This window comes from Thamnophis sirtalis, unplaced genomic scaffold (genome assembly GCF_051295495.1).
Source record: "Thamnophis sirtalis isolate CommonGarterSnake01/CBP01778 unplaced genomic scaffold, rThaSir2_p1.2 scaffold_9, whole genome shotgun sequence".
In the NCBI taxonomy this organism is placed as follows: Eukaryota; Metazoa; Chordata; class Lepidosauria; order Squamata; family Natricidae; genus Thamnophis; species Thamnophis sirtalis.
The window spans coordinates 15,655,228-15,677,031 of NW_028261389.1; the positions used below are offsets into that span (position 1 = coordinate 15,655,228).

General features: G+C 42.1%; 1 protein-coding gene across 1 annotated transcript in view; it reads right to left on the reverse strand.

The window, feature by feature from the left end:
• Positions 1-1,049: 1,049 nt before the first annotated feature.
• ADIPOR2 (adiponectin receptor 2) overlaps positions 1,050-21,804 on the reverse strand; it is a 42,773-nt gene continuing 22,018 nt past the window's right edge. Inside the window, exons 3-8 of the mRNA XM_014068470.2 lie at positions 11,589-11,705; positions 9,663-9,834; positions 7,745-7,931; positions 6,827-7,014; positions 3,091-3,284; positions 1,050-1,511 (exon numbers count right to left, since the gene is read on the reverse strand). Coding sequence (XP_013923945.1) covers positions 1,383-1,511; positions 3,091-3,284; positions 6,827-7,014; positions 7,745-7,931; positions 9,663-9,834; positions 11,589-11,705 — 987 coding nt within the window. The 3' untranslated portion in view covers positions 1,050-1,382. The remainder of the gene's footprint in view (positions 1,512-3,090; positions 3,285-6,826; positions 7,015-7,744; positions 7,932-9,662; positions 9,835-11,588; positions 11,706-21,804) is intronic.

Sequence of the window (21,804 nt, forward strand, 5' to 3'; positions counted from 1 at the left end):
TTCAAACACTCCTGGCCTCAGTCCATTCAATGGGAAACCTTTGAAAGCGCTGGCCACTTTCTCTTGCCACAAAGCACTTTAACAAGCAGAGGGAAACGTCTATCCTGTGGGGGTCCGTTTGCTTTTCACTGATTAAAAATAGTGCACAGTATTGTCTTAAGCCCCAGGAGAAAAGAAAAGGGGGGGGAGGAGAGAATGGCAGTGTCACTATTGCAGCCCGCAAGAGTTCAGTGGATGTAATACAGACTACTGTGGTGTTACTGTCACTCAGCAACACACACACACACACACACACACACACCATAACGGATTAACACATAGACAGCCAGTCTTCTTCTTAGATTTAAAAACAAAAAAAATTCTTTCTTGTGTGTTCTTCCTATTCCCCCCCCCCCCCCCATGAGACCACTTCTACCTCAGGCCAGATCACCTAGAAGGTTGGTACCCAACAATTGCACTTGGATAAACAAAACAGCACACCCAAAAGAATGGTGAAACACTGATGAGAGACACCCCCACCCCCCCAAAAAAAAGGTCAGGATATATATGCCACATTGTGCCTTAAGCCGTCAAACCCCAATGTAGCAAAAGGCCAATGAAGGCATCTTTATAAAAACCACCCCAGAGGAGAGCTTAGAAGGCGTGGCCTTGGCGCCCTTTCACCTCTGGAAAAGGCCAATCAATCAACTCTTCTTTGCTCTCGGGGCCTTGTAGGCAGCGGGCTGGGTCCCCTGGATCGAGCCAATCAGTACACACCAGAATTAGGAAGAATCTACAGGATCCAGATGCCTGATTTCAGGAGTTTCACCTAGCTTTCTTGCACGTTTAAGAATTTGTGCAAAATAGAAACAGTGTGTGGTACTTGCATGTTGCAACCAATACAAAAATCCATCTCCCTCCCTCCCCCCCCATTTTTAAAACATTTATAGAAACTTTTTAATCAAACAGAAAGTTAGAAATCTTATTTACATTTTTTTCTCCCAAAAGGGCATCTAAAAATCAATTTACCTGAACAAGATACAAATCTTAATTAAGCTAGATTTTAAAAAAAAAAAAAAGAAAAGAAAAAAGAAAAAATTGCCAAGCTCTTCCCCAAGATAACCTCTCTTATTTTCTACAAATAAATATGGCATTGAACGTAAGCTGATTAAGAAAAGGTTTTGTTTTTTCTTGCTTCAGTTGCAGATCCCAGGAATAAATTAAGATTTAAGAATGTCCATGTCTTCCGAACCAATTCACTCCATTGTTTGAGGTATGAATATTTCTCCCATCTTATACTTAAGATTCCCTGCAAAGCTTCCACACTATTGTAGGCAAAGTGTGGATGGACTGCTCCCATGGTTCAGTTTTGGTTATGATCCTCAACAGGGGCCGACGGATTTTTACTCCATCTCGTTCTCTGAGCAACCTCCCCCGACGGTGAAACGGAACTCTTGAAGATTTGAAACGCCATGGAAGTGCACAAAAGCACCAGCCACCACGAAAATATGAAAGAGCTGATGGGAGTGGAACTACAGGAAAGGGGGGAAAACAGAGAGAGAAAGAAAAAAAGAGTACTATTAAAGATTGAACAGCGAGGATTGCCATGTATAGACAATTAAGGGTAATCTAATCCAAGATATGGAGGGGGGGATTAAAAGCACAATGACTATATATGTATACTTTTTTGTTCCATTTTTTTTAAAAAAAGGAGAATACATATTAAAATTAAATATGTATATTGAAAAGGAATTATAAATACCATCAACATAAAATGGAGCTTGCTCAGAAGCTGAAATTCACCAAGTAAATGAGATGAAGAGTGGGAAATAAGAGGAGAGAGGTAAGGGAAGAAGAGAGTGATAGGAGAAAGGGCAAGGGGGGGAAGAGGAGGAGAGAAATGACGGATGGAAAGGGGAGAGAGGAGAGAGAGGAAGGGGACGTAGAGAAGGATGACAGAGGGAAGAAAGGAGGGAGGGAGGGAGAGGAGAGATGGAGAAGAAAGTGATGGATAAGGTACAAATATATGGAAAGCAGAAGAGCCAATAATTGTTTTTGGGAGTTGATGGTAAGATGAACTGATGTAAACATTTAATAATACAATATGTTGGTGGCTATGTAATAGTATACATGTGATTATATGTTATGAAAATGAAAAAATAAAAAACTTTTTTTTTAAAAAGAGTACTATTAGAAAATGAAATATATATATATATATATATATATATATATATATATATATATATATATATATATATATATATATATATATATATATATATATATATATATATATATATTTCAGAACAAGCACCAAATGATAACAGCAGTCTTACAAATCTCCTACAAACAGGATTAAGGATCCCTGCTAAGGGACAAACCAGTGGTGAAATTCAAAACTTTTTCCTGCCGGTTCTGTGGGCGTGGCTTGGTCATGTGACTGGGTGGGCGTGGCTGCACAACTGACTCACACACAATGTCAAAGCTGCTGGACGTCCCACAAAATGGCCACTGCAACAAGCAGGAACCTCACAGACAATCAGGCACAGCTGATTGTGGCACAGATGATGGTTGGAACTTTTTTAAAACTTTTTTTTTAACCTTTTTGTTTACTACCAGTTCAGGCCAATAGATAGTAAAAAAAATGCTTTAAAAAAGTTTTTAAAAAGTTCTGACAAACTTTTTTTTTACTTTTTAAAACATTTTTTTTTACTACCGGTTCAGGCGAACCGATAGCATTTCACCCCTGGCACAAACCAATTTATCTGCTAGGAAATTCTCTTGTTCCATGTCCTTGAGCCCAGTAAAGCCTCAAGTGGCAACTGCACCTGTTCGAGGTTTAAAATGAGAAAGACAAATTTGCTGTGAATGGCTATTTCCAAAAGCTGCATTTCTATAGCCACTCTGTCTCTGACAGTAAACACTGAGATAGTTCAAGTAGGTTTTTTTCCTCCCATTTCTGGAAAGCCAATGAATTTGCTAGTTGCTGTGGCTTTTAACTGCCTAATCCACCTCCTGTTTCACAACAGAACTAAAGAGAAGCCCTGCTGGAACTGTGATGTAGCTTCCAATGTAGCAGCAGATGCCTGACAGTCCATAGCTATAACTTACCCAGATGTCACATTTGCCCGGGAAAAATCTCTCCGGGATACGAGCAGCGTACAAGCCAGCGCCAGTGATGTACAAACAGGCCATGAGGGCCAGCCACCCAATCTGACCCATGGTGGCAGCCTTGAGGAGCCCTTCCGAGATGACAAAGTGCAGGGTGGGGATCACGCCACTAAGGCCCAGGGCCAGGAACACTCCTAGGAGACAAAGGAAGGGTATCAGAGTCAACCTTGCATATAAAGTGAACCAGGGCAAAAAATGAGATCATAGGGTTAAAACTCAGGGTCTCGAAAGAAAAAACACCAAAGCTCTTTATTGTCTAAAGCAGGGGTCTCCAACCTTGGCTTTTGCTAGCTGGGGAATCCTGGGAGTTGAAGTCCGCCAGTCTTAAAGTTGCCAAAGTTGGAGACCCCCTTGGCTTTCATCAACCGATAGGACTAACTGTTCCAATTAATTACAAGTAGTCCTTGACTTACGACCGTAATTGAGCCCAGTCGTTAGGTTGTGCTGGCTGTTAAAAGGGTCCTTGTGTGGCTGATCCACTTTTAAAACTTTTCTGTTGCCATTTAAGCAAATCCCGGTTGTTAAATAAATGCCACAGTTGTTAAAATGAATCCACTGTCCCCAATGGGCAGTTTTTTCAAGAAACTTTAAGTAAATGCTGATTCCCAGCAAAAAAAGGAAAAAAGATTGCAGTCATGTTGACCACAGAATACAACCAATCAATCATGTGATCAGGGGAGGGGGGGCACTTGGCAGTCAGAACTTTGAATCTAGATTGTAAATACGTATTATTATTATTTGGGGGGGGGGGGATTCCTTCATAACTTCAAATGGTCACTAAGTCATACGTTGAGGACTACCTATAAAGTGGTTCTTCCGGTTATAACTTCCATTAGAAGAGTACTTTTCTGTCTGCCATCACTAAGAGAGGAAAGCCAACCATGGTTTATCGTTACCTACTCAAATAGAAAGAAATCCAGAAGCCCTGAGCTGCCATATCCTCTGCCATTGTGGTGAAAGTACCCTGTTCCCCTGAAAATAAGACCTCCCCGGATAGTAAACCCAATCGGGCTTTTGAGCCCATGCACTAAAATAATCCCTCCCCTGAAAATAATACCACCCCGAAAATATTGCAACACAGCAGCAGCCATGAGGTGACCACGCTCGCCACCTCCTGCACCTCAAAAATTGTAAGACCTCCCTGAAAATAAGGCCAAGTGCTTATTTCGGGGTCAAAAGACGTGGAAACGTGGTATTAATTTATATTAACTTACATGATTAACTACCAACAAAACCTGCTTTGCTACTGAACCAAAAGCATTCTACTGCAACACACTCTCCCCCCCCCCAAAAAAAATACACCACCTTTATAATTCATAACATTAAGTAATTTTTGACAATTTTTTTCCTTTGGTAAACAGTACTAAACTTATTTTTGTGTTTCGTGTAAATGTAGCCTGTACCCAATGCTGCACACAAGTCTAAATATCTAAAAATACCAAGTCCAAAATCACTTCATGAGCATAATTTTATTATAAACACCTCTTAAAATTAAGGTAACCAATCATAACTTTAATGCAATAACTCACTTTCTCTTTTCAAAATTGCATACATTTAATTTTAGTCTTAATACCCCAAAGACTCACCCCAAAATCACCAGCTAGTATTTTTGCTGAGCCTGTGGAATTTTTACATAAAGTGTCTTAAATCTAAATATCTCACATCTAGTGTAATTCACCATTCAGACAGTGCTAGAAAATTATGCCCATTTGTTAGGCAGGCTTTCACCTGTCCTATTCATCAGATAGGCTGGACATCAATGGCTAAGTTTCTTAGCTTACAGGCCCACAAACACAATGCTGAATAATGGTACAACTAGAACACACGAGGCAGGGAAAACAATCTTGTGATATTTTCAGAAACAAATATATTCTGGCTTAAATGTTTGCAAAGAGTAGCCAATTTGACAGCTTTATCCACAGCTAACATTTCATGTTTGGGAGTTGGGTTTAATCTACAGGTGAAACTCGAAAAATCAGAATATTGTGCAAAAGTTCATTTATTTCAGTAATGCGACTTAAAAGGTGAAACTAATATATGAGATAAGACTCATTACATGCAAAGCAAGAGAGTTCAAGCCGTGATTTGTCATAATTGTGATGATTATGGCGTACAGCTCATGAAAACCCCAAATCCACCATCTCAGAAAATTAGAATATTACATGCAATCAATAAAACAAGGATTCTACATAGAACGATATCGGACCTCTGAAAAGTATAAGCATGCATATGTACTCAGTACTTGGTTTGGGACCCTTTTGCAGCAATTACTGCCTCAATGCGGTGTGGCATGGAAGCTATCAGCCTGTGGCACTGCTGAGGTGTTATGGAAGACCAGGATGCTTCAATAGCGGCCTTCAGCTCTTCTGCATTGTTCGGTCTCCTGTCTCTCATCTTTCTCTTGGCAATGCCCCATAGATTCTCTATGGGGTTCAGGTCAGGCGAGTTTGCTGGCCAATCAAGCACAGGAATCCCACGGTCATTGAACCAGGTTTTGGTGCTGTGGGCAGGTGCCAAGTCCTGCTGGAAAATGAAGTCAGCATCCCCATAAAGCTTGTCTGTGGAAGAAAGCATGAAGTGCTCCAAAATCTCCTGGTAGACGGCTGTGTTGACCCTGGAATTAATGAAGCACAGTGGACCAACACCAGCAGATGACATGGCTCCCCAAATCAACACAGACTGTGGAAACTTCACACTGGACTTCAAGCATCTTGCAGTGTGTGCCTCTCCATTCTTCCTCCATACTTTGGGTCCTTGGTTTCCAAATGAGATGCAAAAGTTGCTCTCCTCAGTAAAGAGGACTTTGGACCACTGAACAACAGGACTTTGGACCACTGTGCTTCATTAAGACCAGGGTCAACGCAGCCGTCTACCAGGAGATTTTGGAGCACTTCATGCTTCCTTCCGCAGACGAGCTTTATGGGGATGCTGACTTCATTTTCCAGCTGCCCACACTGCCAAAAGCACCAAAACCTGGTTCAATGACCGTGGAATTACTGTGCTTGATTGGCCAGCAAACTCGCCTGACCTGAACCCCATAGAGAATCTATGTGCCACAGGCTGATAGCTTCCATGCCATGCCGCATTGAGGCAGTAATTGCTGCAAAAGGAGCCCAAACCAAGTACTGAGTACATATGCATGCTTATACTTTTCAGAGGTCCGATATTGTTCTATGTACAATCCTTGTTTTATTGATTGCATGTAATATTCTAATTTTCTGAGATGGTGGATTTGGGGTTTTCATGAGCTGTACGCCATAATCATCACAATTATGACAAATCACGGCTTGAACTCTCTTGCTTTGCATGTAATGAGTCTTATCTCATATATTAGTTTCACCTTTTAAGTCGTATTACTGAAATAAATGAACTTTTGCATGATATTCTAATTTTTCGAGTTTCACCTGTACATACACCCCAAAATATAAGATTAGGAACTGGTAACACTTTATATGTGTATGAAGTGGTATTCATGGGCTGTTAACAGATCTGTTTTAACGTTGTCACGAGGCCTTCTACTACAGAAAGAGAGATGCTTGGAATGTTACATTATGCAAATCTAAGTGACAATTGCCATCATGCAATTTCAAAGGGGACGGTGTCATTTATGCGAGTTCAATATCTCATTCCACCTCAGACATACGACGGGTTGCAAAGAACATTCTAGGAAACTCACCTGCTCGTACTCCTCGATATTGAGGGGTTGCAAACATATCCCACTGTGAAACTATGATGGCTGCAATGCCCAGGACGCAGATGACAATCAGATAGATGAAACAGGGCTGAGGGTTGCAGTAAAAAGAATAGTAAAGCCACGGGACGAAACTGCCCATAATGAGAAGAGCAATCCCAGAATAGTCCAGCCTAAAACAAAGGAAGGGGGGGGGGGAGAAATGTCATTTGTAGAGAACTCCACATCCTCTAACATCCTTGCCTGCTCCTTGATCACGCACCTTTCATGGTGCTGACGCACTTAATTTTATAAGCAGTAAGAACCACGCCTGATCTCATTTGTAATATAATTACATTCTGAAAATAAATTCTGGATACTGGTAAAAGTATAGGAAAGAACAATTCTGGAGATCTGTATTCACCTGGCTTGTAAACTTGAAACGTAAGACATATATAGTGCATTGCTCACTGAAACAAAACTTTTGCAAACTTTCCCAAACAGGAAAACTGTCTCAGCTTGTGAAGGTTCCCTTATTTCCCATCTAGCCCTAAGAAATTCAGTACAGGTAGCCTTCGAGATGTGATCATAATGGAGCTTGCCCATTACAGCTGCATGTAATTTGGCAGTTCAAATCTCACTAGGTTCAAGGTTGGCTCAGCCTTCCGTCCTTCCGAGGTGGGTAAAATGAGGAGCCAGATTGTTGGGGGGGCAATAGGCTGACTCTATAAACCGCTTAGAGAGGGCTGTAAAGCACTGTGAAGTGGTATATAAGTCTAAGTGCTATTGCAGGACTCCCTATGTACACACAATGCACTACCATTTTTTCAAAAACGTTTATATACATTGACCCATGTTGCCCATATGTCAAATCAGGCAAACTAAGGAGTTTTAAGCTCATGGTTGATTCATTCAAATGCTTACTTGGAGAAGAGCCTGGAAACGCCTTCCGAGTGGCAGTAAACTGTGTGAAAAAGCCATGAGAAGGAAAGGCAAAGGATGGCTCCCAAGAAGAACACTCCAACCACCACCTTCTCCTGAACGGGTGCTACAAAGGACATATTTGGCCGGAACATGTAGAAGATCCCCAAACACAGAAAGAACACACATCCTAGACAAAGGAAGACATGGGTGTTAGAAGACGGGCAAAGGGGGCATAACCACAAAATATTGCCCCTAAATCATCCACTTTATGGCTGTGCATATTCCAGCTAATGGTTGATCTACTTTCCGTTGGCTTCTTTTCTGACAAGAGGCAAAGGTTTGCTAACATTCCCCAATACGTTCCTAACTGCTCCTTCCAGATTTTCAAGTCTATCCTACTAGAATTTCTGGCTCTCCCACACTAATACCTGATTACAGTCCTCCCTTCTTATTTCAGGGTTACTCTTGCTGCATGAAACATTTTAGCAGGATTATGAAGTCCCAACAAAACAAGGGATCAAAGCCAGAGCTGGGTCCAGCTTAGTATAATTACGCACACTAGAAGTGGCATTGACACACACATATGATCAGTGAGCCACTAAGGCTTGGGGCAGATGTACTTTGACTCAAGCAGAACCTGCCAAGTAAAACAGCTGCAATTTACATACTTTTTAAAATGTCAGCAAAACAAGTTTTGTTCCAGATCAGTGCTATATTCTGACTGCAATGGCACTTCAAGGTAATTGCTAGCTGAACATTAGTCCCAACGGTAAAGGAAGCAAAGGTAATTAAGGGACTTTCAAAGGCAACCCAGAGAGTTGCAAAGGATAATGTTGGTCTCCATCACTGCAACTCAGAGAGCCCATGTCAAAGCCTGGAGCCAGAAATCCTGATTCAGCAGCTTTAATGAATGCAAGACATCTCCCAAGGGAAACAAACTCAGCTGATGCAATGGGACAATACTGATAGTTAAAGAAAGAAACCACCTTTAGTTTGACATTGTAACTCAAGCTTGTTAAAGGAGCCCTATAATGCACAGGTTGGATGGTTATCGCAGAAAAAGGTAGGGTGATCTTAATTAAAATTGAGTGCCACCATTCATATGCATCTAGCACATTTGATGGCTAACCTTTTTGTCGTCACGTGCCAAAAGCACCCATAATGCAATGCGTGTGCAACAGACCCTGCGCCCCAGCCCTCTGCGCATGTGCATGCACCCCCCGGGTTCCCCCCCGCCCACCGTTTTGTGCCTAGTAGGCCTCTCTGCAGCCTCCTGGGAGAAAAAATGGGCCATGGGGGCGCATTAACCCCCCCCCCATGTTCCATTTTGGGCCTACTAGGCCTCCCTGCCCCTTCCTGGGAGCAAAAATGGGCTAGCTGGCCGGCAAGAGGTACATGTGCACACATGGAAGAGCTGAGTGAGGGCGACAGCTCGTGTGCCCGCAGAGAGGGCTCTGCGTGCCACCTGATCTAGCAGATCAACAGTGGCAATCAGGCAGGTCAACAGCAATCTGCAAATTGTTACCAGCCACAGCTGGGCAGAAGAGCATATTACAACTTGCTAGCTGAGCTGTATCAGAATATCAGGTTCAAGTCAACAAAAATTAACCATTCTCTTTTAACAACCCCGTAATCCCTTGCGGGCGGTGGGGGCAGGGGAGTCTGGGCAACTGAATGAAGCCGAGTGTTTACTGGCCAGATGCCTTTCCTGTTGCCAATGCGGAGTTTGTTTCAGCAGATATATTCTCAGCGTGCCCAGAGAGAGAAATATCTGCCTCTACCTAGGATCGAAGAAGTCAACAAAAATTACTGCTGGATCAAAACTATTTGTTCGAATAGAATTACCGGAGTGGCACATTCCATTCCTTTCATTCCTATTCCAATAGGAACTGTAAGAAGAGTTTCAATGTTTCCATACCTAGTAGATGCGTCCAGATGTTGCCTGTCTCTGTGTGTATTCTGAAAATGCTTTTAAAGCAAGCCCGGAAAGAAGGCATGGGTGGCCGGTGCCCATGCAACAGGTAGTCGTTGTCTTTTAACCAATCAGGCAAGACGTCGAAGGGAATGACACGCCATCGGCCCTCCCATACCTGAAGGAAGTAATATGAAGTTACACTCTGGATCATGGTGTGATGGCACAGAGCTACAGGAAATTGACATATATGTTGCATTTATATATGTGCTTTTGATTTTCTATGTGGAATTAGAAAACGGGATGATTAGGATTCCTCACTAGTTGAGCTATATCGAAAAGAAGACAACTACTATGAGCCCCGGTGGCGCAGTGGTTAGAGTGCAGCACTGCAGGCTACTTCTGCTGACTGCCTGGAATTTGGCAGTTCGAATCTCACCGGCTCGAGGTTGACTCGGTCTTCCATCCTTCCGAGGTGGGTAAAATGAGGACCCAGATTGTTGGGGGCAAAAGGCTGACTCTGTAAACCGCTTAGAGAGGGCTGGAAAGCACTGTAAAGCGGTATGTAAATCTTAAGGGCGACTGCTATTGCTACCCTCAAAACCGAGCCCTACTACTCCACATGCTTTCTTCTAAAATTGCTCAAGAGCACGCAGTGGGTGGATGATATGCAAATTTTGAAAATATGTATTATTTCTTGAACCGATGCATAAGGCATGTGCTGCAACAATGGCTAGGATGTTAGCTTAGTGTGAAATCCTTTCCCATAAGAAAATGTTCTTTCACAATAGCCATCTGGCAGGTGATTAAAAACAGGAATGAAGAAATAAGCATGTATAGATGTATGAAGAAATAAGCATGTATAGATATATCATGCAGATATCTCTCTGGGTTACAAATCTCTATCATAGTTCACCTGAGGTACACATAATGCATGAAAGCAATGACAACCTAATACAAGGGTGTCCAAACTTGGGAACTTTAAGACTTGTGGATTTCAACTCCCAGAATTCCTTCTGGGAGTTGAAGTCCACAAATCTTAAAGTTCCCAAGTTTGGACCCCTCCTAACCTAATACATCCCGTTTATTCAATAAACACAAAAGTCGATCCTCCCAAACAGGAATCAAATATACTATAATGTTTGAAACAGTTCCGATACAGGATAAAAAATAAGAAGCAGATTCCTCTGCTACATTTCTACAATGGGATTATATTTTAATACAATGTGTGTTAGATAACTAGGTTGCTAAATCTCTCGTTCCACTGACGCAGATACAGAAGTTGCAAAAGAAGGACAACATTCTTCTATTGTCTTATTTCTCAAATTAATAGCCGCATTGTATTTAGGCTGCTACCTAGTATGACCTGTCCCCTTTTAAATAGACAAGCAATGCTCCCAGAATGATACAATAGCTTTGCCCAAGATAGCGATTCAATAGAATTTGGACTTTATTTTTTTGTACCGCGGAGACAATGAGATTCCAATACAAAAGGGGCATATGGTAATTCGAAAAGATTTGCAAGGATTTCTAAAGGAAAGGGGGAGAGGGGGAGAAATGTGACCTTGTAAATGAAAGTCCTGTGACCCAGAAACATGGGAAGCACAGAGCATTATTCTGCTTGGACTTCTGCAGATGTTTCTAAAAGGAGATTCGACAGTGGTACCACATGTTTAATCCCGCATTTCCACTTGTAATCCACCTCATATTAAGCTTTCTAATTTATCCAATTATGGGAGGCATGAGATCTGAAGATACACCCACCGAAACCGAAGTAACCACAGAGGTGACGGCGGTTTGTGGATGGCCACCCACTGCGTGCCTTGCCTCTTTGTTGCCAGGAGGGCATGCACTGCTAGCCACGGGGACCCACAAACTCTGTAAAAGCTCACCAGTGCATGATGCCCCTCCCTTGGCTTTGCAACATCTTACCTTGCATACAAATTCTTCCATTCTCTCCATTGCATGGTGGGCTTGGAGGAGAGGCAGCATTCCCATAAAGCCCTCATCTTCCTGAGTTGAATTGTCATCCCCATCTTTGCCAGAATCCTGAAACGAGGGGGGAAAAGACAAAATGGTAAGCAAAAGCTTTGTTTTCAAAGGACAAAACGTATGAGTGAAATGTAAATTACAAAGCCATAAACGTGAGTCTAGGCACAAACGCAAGGAGATTAACCACTACGATAGTTTGTCTAGCTTCCTGTTCCACGGAGGTTCCTTGGTTAGCTGTAACTGAGTACAATGTGGTTCAGGAAGCTGCTTTTGGCCTGGTTGGAGGAAAAGTGAAGGAGAGAGGATGGCAGAATCTAGCTGTCTCATATAGCTGTACTGAAATTTGCAGATGATACAACAGGGATTGGTCTCATTCAAGACAACAATGAATCTCCATACAGATGGGAGGATGAACAACTAACCAGAACAATCTTGAACTAAATACACTCAAAACCATAGAAATGGTTGTAGTTCCCGCCGTATCTACAGGAAAAACACAATATCAACAGTAGAGTCCTTCAAGTTTCTAGGTTCTATCATATCTCAAGACTTAAAATGGACGCCTAACATCAAAAACATCATCCAAAAAGCACAACAAAGAATGTTCTTTCTGTGCCAACTCGGAAAGCTCAAACTGCCTAAGGAGCTGCTGATTCAGTTCTACAGAGGAATTATAAGTCTGTCATCTGCACCTCTATAATTGTCTGGTTTGGTTCTACAACCCAACAAGACAGACACAAACTTTAAGGGCTAATTAGAACTGCAGAAAAAACAATGGCTACCAACCTGCCTTCCATTGAGGACCTGTATACTGCACAAGTCAAAAAGAGGGCTGTGAAAATATCTACAAACCCCTCACATCCTGGACACAAATTGTTTCAACTTCTACCCTCAAAACGACGCTATAGGGCTCTGCACACTAGAACAACTAGACACAAGGAGTTTTTTTTTTCACGAATGCCATCACTCTACTAAACAACTAATTCCTACAACACTGTAAATTACCTACTAAGACTATATTACAATTCTTCTTCTCATCCTTCCTAACACCTATCTCTTTCCTAGTACCTATCTCTTTCTACTTATGTCTATAACCATGTTGCTTGTATCTTTACAATTTATAAATTTTTATTGTTTCCTAGTATGATTTGATTGCTTATTAGTATCCTTTGACTATCACTAAGTGTTGTATCTTATGATTCTTGATATATTTATGTACACTGAGAGCATATGCACCAAAGACAAATTCCTTATGTGTCCAATCACACTTGGCCAATAAAGAATTCTATTCTATTCCATTCCATTCCATTCCATTCCATTCCATTCCATCCCATCCCATCCCATCCCATCCCATCCCATTCCATTCCAATCCTATCCCTACCCCTATCCCATTCTATTCCTATTCTGTCTCCTGCTGTGTGTCTCAATATCTTTCGGAGAAGAACTAAAAATCTTCAAAGTTACTTGTTTCCTAAAAATTTAAACAAGTACGCAGCATGAATATAATCTATTTCAGAAAGTCCTTGACTTACAACTGATCGATTACAACAATCTTGGGAAGGCTGCTTCAGCGCCTCTAAAGCACTTCCGGCGGTTGTAAAATATCACACTGCCTTGCACCTTGCTCACATGAGTGCCGATTCGGGTGCTTGGCAACTGTTTGCACTGATGACAGGTTGCCAAGCGTCCCACGATTGTCACTGGCATCCTTCTCAGGCAGCTTTCTCAGAAAGTCAGTGGGGAGGCTGGCAGCTGCTGCCACTTGCTGAGAGGATTCCCTCTTGTTTCTGGGGTCTGTTGAAAGAACTGCCAGCTGAGGGGAGCTGGACTCCTTTGGCAGGGTGGCAAAAAAACATTCCTGCGCCCACCCAAAGGTGTCCCCCTCTTCCACAAGTGGAAAGGAGCTGAACTACTTTGGCAGGGAGGAGAAAAGAGCTGAGATCCTGGAGGTCTGAACATCCATTGAAGGAGATCTGCATGGAGGTCTGACATCCTCTTGCAGAGTGTAGAAACAGAGCTTGCTGTATTTTTTGGAGTATAAGACGCACCTTTTTCCCTCAAAAGAGAGGGTGAAGATCTGGGTGCGTCTTATACACTGAATACAGCATTTTTGGCCTCCTGAAACCCCGCCCTCTTCACCAAAATGGCCGTGCATTGCCTTTAGGAGGCTTTCAGAGTGTTCCTGGGGGCTGGGGAAGGCACAAATGAGCGAAAAACAGGCCGTTTCTTGCTTCATTTTGCCCCCCCCCACCAGCCCCCAGGAGCACTGCGAAACCCTCCTAAAGGCTATTCATGCCCTTTTTGTGGGGGGGGGGGGGAACCAGGCCTGTTTTCGTGAAAAACAGGCCATTTTTGGGAGGTCTGCAGAGTGCAAAAACTTTTTTTTTAATTTGCCTCTTCAAAATCTTGGTGGGTCTTATACTCCGGTGCATGTTATACTTGGAAAAATATGGTAAATCCTGGGTATTTGAGCTCTACTCCTGCACCCTGTAAAAGGAGTTTTCTTCCCCGAACAGAAGGAGCTGACATCCATTGGCAGGCAGCTCTTTCAGCAGTTCCGAGAGATTCAGGGTGAGCCAGACTCCAAGAAGGATTTTCAGCGCTTTAGCAGAGAGGCAGTGTAGTAGGGTAAGGAGTGCAGGGGTCACTCAGGTGGATGTTGTTCTGACTCAGGCTTCCTTAGAAAGCAAGAAGCAACATCTTGTTCCCAGCAAAACCTCTTTTATTTACACGACTGTGAATTCCTTTCATTCACAGTCAGCAAGCCTTTAGCAAACAGTCTTTCAGAGGAATGTTTATTCACACGCACCTTATCTCGTTTAGAGTGCTGCAAGATAAGTAACACAGGGCAAAGCAAAACTTGGCACAGAGTCTCTTATAATCACAAACAGAGCTTTCCAGACCGAATGAACGAATTGTTTCCTGCAAAAGCCCACTCCCCATTCTTTCTTCTTTTGTTTCCTATGGGAGGGGGCCAATCGTCTCCAAGGTGTGGCTTTACTCTTAAGTAGACCCTGCTTTTTTAGTTGTTCTTGTTTTCTGACGGCTCTGCGCATGTGCGCACTGGGAACAGGCTCCAGCTGTTGTTCTGCCTCACTGCTGTCTGACTCCCTCTCTGCCTCCAATGCAGAGCGTTCATCTGAGCTTTCCACAACCTCCAGGCCTCACCCATGTTCCTCACCCAACCTCCTCACTGTCCGACTCTGTCCAGTGGGGCACAACAGATGTTGGAAGCGTGGGAGGCCCAACTCAAGTTGCATATTCATGTTGGGATGTTCTCCAGCTGACAAGAAGCTCAGTATCTTTAACCACTGAGCCATTGTGCCCCTATTTTAAAATAGGAGTATGAATATACCATAAAAAGATAGCTAGATATTCAAAGTTACTGGGGTTTGGTTTTTTTTTTTTTTGAGGAATACAGATTTGAAGACAGAACAACCATTATAACATGCTGGCTCAGTTTGTGTAATATGGTACCATTGGGCATTACCGAATTATTACCGGAATGAAGGCAAATGTACGTGTCCCAGGATAATGTTGCATAATGCAGTCTGGGTCAGTCATGAGTCCGAAAGCTTGAAGACTCAACCTCTGGTCCTGGTGACTGACCCCGATTAAATTCCGAATTATTACGTTTTCTTGGTTTACACAATACGCCCAGACAGACATAAATTAACCAAACAGGCTGGAATTATGCCCCAAAATATGATGCCATAAAAAGTAAGACAAGGTTGAAATTAATCAAATTTAGTACTTGGTGCAAATTCACAGAACATGAGAGTTTTAATTGATCTGATTAAATATGTGAGCCAGCCAGTGCCTTAACTGCAATAGATACCTTGCACCAAGAACACCCTATAATATTATTAAGCCAAAACAGAAAAAAAAAACACATTTGCCTGGTGTGTGTGTGTGTGTGTGTGTGTGTGTGTGTGTGTGTGTAGAGCTTCTCAATTTTAGAGGGCAGTGGGCATGTGGAAACTTGATAAAAGTGTTGCTGTGCCTTAGAAAATGCTTTGCAATGGATGGGTGGTAAAGTCAATACTGAGTGATATAACAGATCAGTTGGCAGGATATGAATACCTATCCATTGAATTTTATTATTTACTTAAAACGCAGAGGGCTTTTTGATTCTCTCTCTCTCTCCCCCTCCCTCCCTGCAGTTGTTTCTCATGAGGCAAGGGCTACCTGTACTTTTTGCTCTTGCAAAAATCCAATCGCTGTTAATGGATTCATAAGCACTTCTTTCTTACCTAGGAGCAAAGAAGGTAAAAGTGCTTGTTGCTTATAGCAATCCAATATTTGGCTACAGCATCCAGGAATCATTTAAAAAAAAAAAAAACAATCTTAAAACTTTTTAGAGAGGTTGTTCTTGTCTAATTCCAAGATGCAGCGGTTGACTTACAACAGCTCTCTTAGTGACCGCTTGAAGTTACAACAGTGCTGAAAAAACTTATGACCATTTCTCACACTTATGATCGTTGCAGCTTCCCTATGGTCCTGCAATAAGACATTTGGTTGCTTGACAACTGACTCATATTTATGACGATTGCAGTGTCTCAGGGGTCAGGTCATCACTTTTTGTGACAAGCAAAGTCAACGAGGAAGCCAGACTCACTTAACAACCGTGTTACTAATTTAACAACTGCGGTGATTCCCTTAGCAAAGGTGTCAAGAAAAGTTATAAAATGGGGCAAAACTCACTTCACAAAGTTCTCATTTAGCAGCATAAATTTTGGGCTCAACTGTGGTCATAATTTGAGGACTACCTGTAAAGTTGCCTGATGCTGAATTGGTTCACTTTGTGGTATTCTAACTGGCAAGGATTCCTTAAGTCATAGCAATAGCAATAGCAATAGCAGTAGACTTATATACCGCTTCATAGGGCTTTCAGCCCTCTCTAAGCGGTTTACAGAGAGTCAGCATATTGCCCCCAACAATCTGGGTCCTCATTTTACCCACCTCGGAAGGATGGAAGGCTGAGTCAACCCTGAGCCGGTGAGATTTGAACCGCTGAACTGCTGATCTAGCAGTAGCCTGCAGTGCTGCATTTAACCACTGCGCCACCTCGGTCTTTCCTATTCAGAGACAGTTAAGGTAGAGAATGCTGGATATTGGGTCTTGATTCTTTTGCTTGCAAAGCATAAGTTGATGTGCATCCAGTGGTGGGTTGTAGGCGGTATGCCCCGGTACAGTTGTACCGGAGCCTGCCTGGAACAACGGGTACCGTTTTGGTATAATGCTCCAGAGAGCCCACCCGCCCGCTTGCGCTCCTTACCTGTCTTTAAAGTCCTCGGTGCTTCCAAGCATGGCCCGTACAGCACCTGCGTGATGCTCCACCATGCAGCTGGAGGATCGCAGAGGCGTCACTGGACTGTAAGATGCACATGCACGCGGCGCGTGTCCATGTGAACGCCGCTGGGCCCTTTCCAACTGTACCAGTTGGAATGGGATCCAGAACCCATTACTGTGTGCATCCCTGCATTTGTATTTCTTCTTTTCCGTGTATTGAGTTACTTGTAAATGGACTTTACAATGAATACTCTTATACAGAAACAAACTCTTAACTGTGAAGCAGATGGCACTACATATTTTCAAAAGCAGACTTGCCTGCAAACCCCCATTCAGCAGAGCAGATAATTAAACTGGGATAAATGACCACAGAATAATAAAACACCTAGATCTTTTCTCCAAGATTTCTTTGTATTATTGGGGCTTTTATTTAGAGCTTGTATTTAGAATTTCCTGATGCTGCAAGGAACCGTAAGAACATTGCTTTGCTAACTATAATAAATCAGAAACAAACAAACAAACAAACAAAAACAAGTTAATGTGCTATGACTTCAAAACTGCTGATAGAATTCCTAGATTCCTTATCAAAGTACAGAGTGTCCGATCAGGAAAAAATTATTTTAACAGATCCTTGCATTATAGCATCACTGCACTGCACTGCAGTTAGTTGACAGATTAAGAATTTAAAAGATAAGAAAAGGGGAACATTTGAATAGAAATTATAGAAAGGGAGAAGTTAAAATATGACTCTCCCTTCCATATTAGTTGATATATAATTTTACAAACGATCTGAGAAAAGCACATTTAAATATAATTAAGTAGTTCCCTGCTCTCTTTCTTCATTTCCTATAAGAATGAAGAGTGCATGAAAAGAAAATGAAAGAAAAACGGTGAAAAAAAACAAGGTTTTAAACGGCTGTGGGATTAGGGTCATTGGTTTGCGTTAGTCAAAGTCCTAAACAACCTCACCTGGTTCTTTTAATAAACCAGGTGTTGGAACACACATCACTTCTGTGTAATTAGTATAAATCTTTAGACAACTCTCTGGTTTTAGAATCATTAATAACAGAGCCTAATATACATACAACTTCAGAGAGCTTAATGTATATTTTTCTTTCAGGAAACAAATGCTTAATACCAAATCCCAAAATACGACTTGAGACTTTTATGTATTCTACAATTACAAAGTAGAACTTCCATAGCATGATATGTGATCCTTTGACTGTAGCAGACAGTTTAAAATCTAAAAGAGGAGATAGAGGAACTATATCGAGGACAATACTATAGGACAGTGATGGTTAACCGTTTTGTTTGAAGACCTCTGAGCTAAACAGAGATGGTCCTATGACTCTTCCCATGGTGCATGTTCCCATTGCCCTATTCTTTAATAGCTCTATGAAGAGTGAGGAAAATGTGCCCCTCCTCCAAACAGCGAAGTAGCAGCAAATTACAATGGTAGGCCCTCTCTCTCCCTTTTTTCATCAACTAATAGACCTCTGTTCTGCATCTCAGGTGGTAAGAGAATGAACAGAGTGTTCTTGTGCCTCCGGTGTAATGCACAGGCTTCATTGAAACATTTCATCGGACCTTGGAAATGAAGTGCATCCACCTGGAACATACTGCTGGGGAACTGGAAAGAGACAAGCAGGATTCTAGAATCTATGGAAACAAAGGTCTTTGTAGAATGAACCAACCTTTATAGCTACAGTAATTCATATCAGGCAACATTATTTTTTCCCTTGCATCTAGCTGCATTTGGTAAGACAACAATTAACCATAACAGTATTGTCTTTACACCCTTTAAGAGTTTGCAAGCTGCAGTGAGCTTTGCTATCAAGTACTATACCTAACACTTTTCTTTTTTTTAAAAAAAAAGTTGAAGAAGAATCACGCAACTGCAAACTCTTCATGGCTTTTTCATACCTGCCCTACAAACACCATCTAAGAGAATTTCTTCCCTTTGGGTCTGACCTATGGAATTTTACCCTTATTAAAATGCACCGATAGAGTACGGGAACATGCTCCTTACTCATTTAAAACAGCTTTACCAGGCTTTAAAATACTTTTTAAAAAATAATACAAGTTTTGAAAGTTTTAATTTCTCACCTGCACATGTGGAGAACCACTGTTTTGAGAGACAGAGAGCAAGATCTCAGCCATGCAGAAACTTAAAAACTTTATGGCAGTTAGCTAAAATGTGGCTCCCCCTTTTCACCCACTGTAATTAACTTGGCTCAACAGCCTTATTGCAAGGATTTCGGAGATAAAAAAAATGGCTCAGTTTCCCCCTATCCTCTTGGCCAACTACTGCAATCCTGAGCAGCCTATTCCACAGAAGTAGGGGAAAAGGAGCTTAACTGAAATGTTTCAAAAGAGTGACCACATCGGGTTTTTTTGCAGCAACCCGACTCTTAAGAAGGAAGCTGCTTATCTAACCAATCCCAAGGATATTTTGTGTGACAGCTCCGTAGGCGTGTTTTTGCTCTGAGGGCTGATTGCAAAAGGGGCACGTAACCCAATGGAAGCATGCCATCTGGATGCAGTTAATTATTATTCTAAATTGACACACAATAGAGCAAAGACTTTTTGTCTTCTGAATTAAGGCTGCAATGATGCCTGCACCGATTGTGAATTGCCAGGGTTCCAGATTTGGCAAACTTAAAATTTCAGCAAACATTGTAGGAGGTTTAGAACAAGATAAGCAAATTATCTTGTCAGTTAACATCGTCAGAGTTTGTAGAAATGAAGTGTGAGGAAAACAGCATTCTGCAATTTAATGATATTGATGATGGCCATCTAAATAAATACCCACCAGAGCCTTAAACACTACTCTACTGTAGGCGTAAAGCAACGTAGGATATTCCCAGTACTGTTGAAGTATACCTTCAAGCATCTACTATCTTTGGCTATATCTTCTAGGGACAATCTAACTGCAAACTAGAAATCTGGAGGAACACAGCTAGGCTATTCCCCATTCTGTAGAATAGATGCTTCCCTTGTCCTGAAAACAGGACAGGAGAAGACAGGACAGCAGGAGAGAAGTGAAAGGAGACTGAAACAATTAAGCAAAAACAAAATCAGTAATAAAAATAAAATAGTCCAGAAAAACTTTGGAGAGGAAAGGCTGGCTTGAGTTATCTGTGCAGGTGGAGCAGAATATAGTAGAAGTCAAAGTCATGAGTGAGAAATATGCACAAAGAGGATGGATGATAAATTTATCACTGTGCGATGGTGCACAGTACTCCAGCTGACAGCTGGCTGACTGCAATTTAGCGGTTCAAATCTCTCCTGGCTCAAGGCTGACTCAGCCTTCCATCCTTCCGAGGTGGGTCAAGTGAGGACCCAGATTGTTGGGGGTAATAGGCTGACTCTGTAAACCCCTTAAAGTGGACTGTAATAACACTGTGGAGTGTATATAAGTCTAAGTGCTATTGCTATAGGTAAAGGTTCCCCTCGCACATATGGGCTAGTCGTTCCCGACTCTAGGCGGGCGATGCTCATCTCCATTTCAAAGCCAAAGAGCCAGCGCTGTCCGAAGGCATCTCCGTAGTCATGTGGCCGGCATGACTAAACGCCGAAGACGTATGGAACACTGTTACCTTCCCTATTTTTCTACTTGCATTTTTTACTTTCCAACTGCTTTCGAACTGCTAGGTTGGCAGAAGCTGGGATAAGTAACGGGAGCTCACTCCACTACGCGGCACTAAGGATTCAAACTGCCAAACTGCAGAACCTTTCTGATCGACAAGCTCGGCATCTTAGTCACTGAGTCACTGCGTCCCTGGCTATATGTCTACTGCTATATGGAAACATTAAATGGTGGCAAGAGATTCCAGAAGAACTACACTGCCATTGTACATATTAGACGTATATAAGGCTGACACAAGTCAGCACTACATATCCTGATATCCTCCATGTATACTGGACCATTACTGGACCTCTCTTCCCAAATGAAGGGCATCAGGTCAAGAAAGGTTATAAATCAAACTAAAGTCATCAGGTTCATTATGATGCAAAAAAAAAAGTTTGTTTACAGGGTGCTAAATAATAAATCTGGCAATCAAAAGTACTGTATGCAAAATGTCTCCCAGTTGTAGTCTTACATTCTTTAATAGCAATAGCAATAGCAGTTAGACTTATATACCGCTTCATAGGGCTTTCAGCCCTCTCTAAGCGGTTTACAGAGTCAGCATATTGCCCCCAACAACAATCCGGGTCCTCATTTTACCCACCTCGGAAGGATGGAAGGCTGAGTCAACCCTGAGCCGGTGAGATTTGAACAGCCAAACTGCTGAACTGCAGTCAGCTGAAGTAGCCTGAAGTGCTGCATTTAACCACTGCGCCACCTCGGCTTTAAGTGCAACAGACTGCATTTTATCAAAATATTTTATATTACTTGTATTTGGTCTATCATGCCAACACAGCTAATCCCCTGAACTTTGTTTCTACGGTATTTTTTTAAATGGGTAAAATTACTAGATTCCAATTCTCCACTATCCCTTGTTATCTAAAAACAACCCAGAGTTGCTTTTGGTGAGATGGAGAACTATGTGATGAATAAATAATAGTTTTATATCATTTAGGCAGAAAATATGAATCGGTCCTCCTTCTTAAGAAGAGTTTCAGTATAATGACTTTTTCCCCGTAGTCTGTGTCAGACAAAATAACCAACCTTTGCATATCTGTTCAACAGCAACGCAAGCAACGGCTTCTGTGTAGTCAACTTATTTGGAGAAGGCCCTCTGAAACCAGGCAGAACTAAGAACTGCAGCTGCCATAGAGGCCCTCAAAACATCTTCCCCCACCTCGTTAGACCATATGTTACTTCCCAAAGCAGCTGTGCCTTAGTGCCACAAGCTCCCTG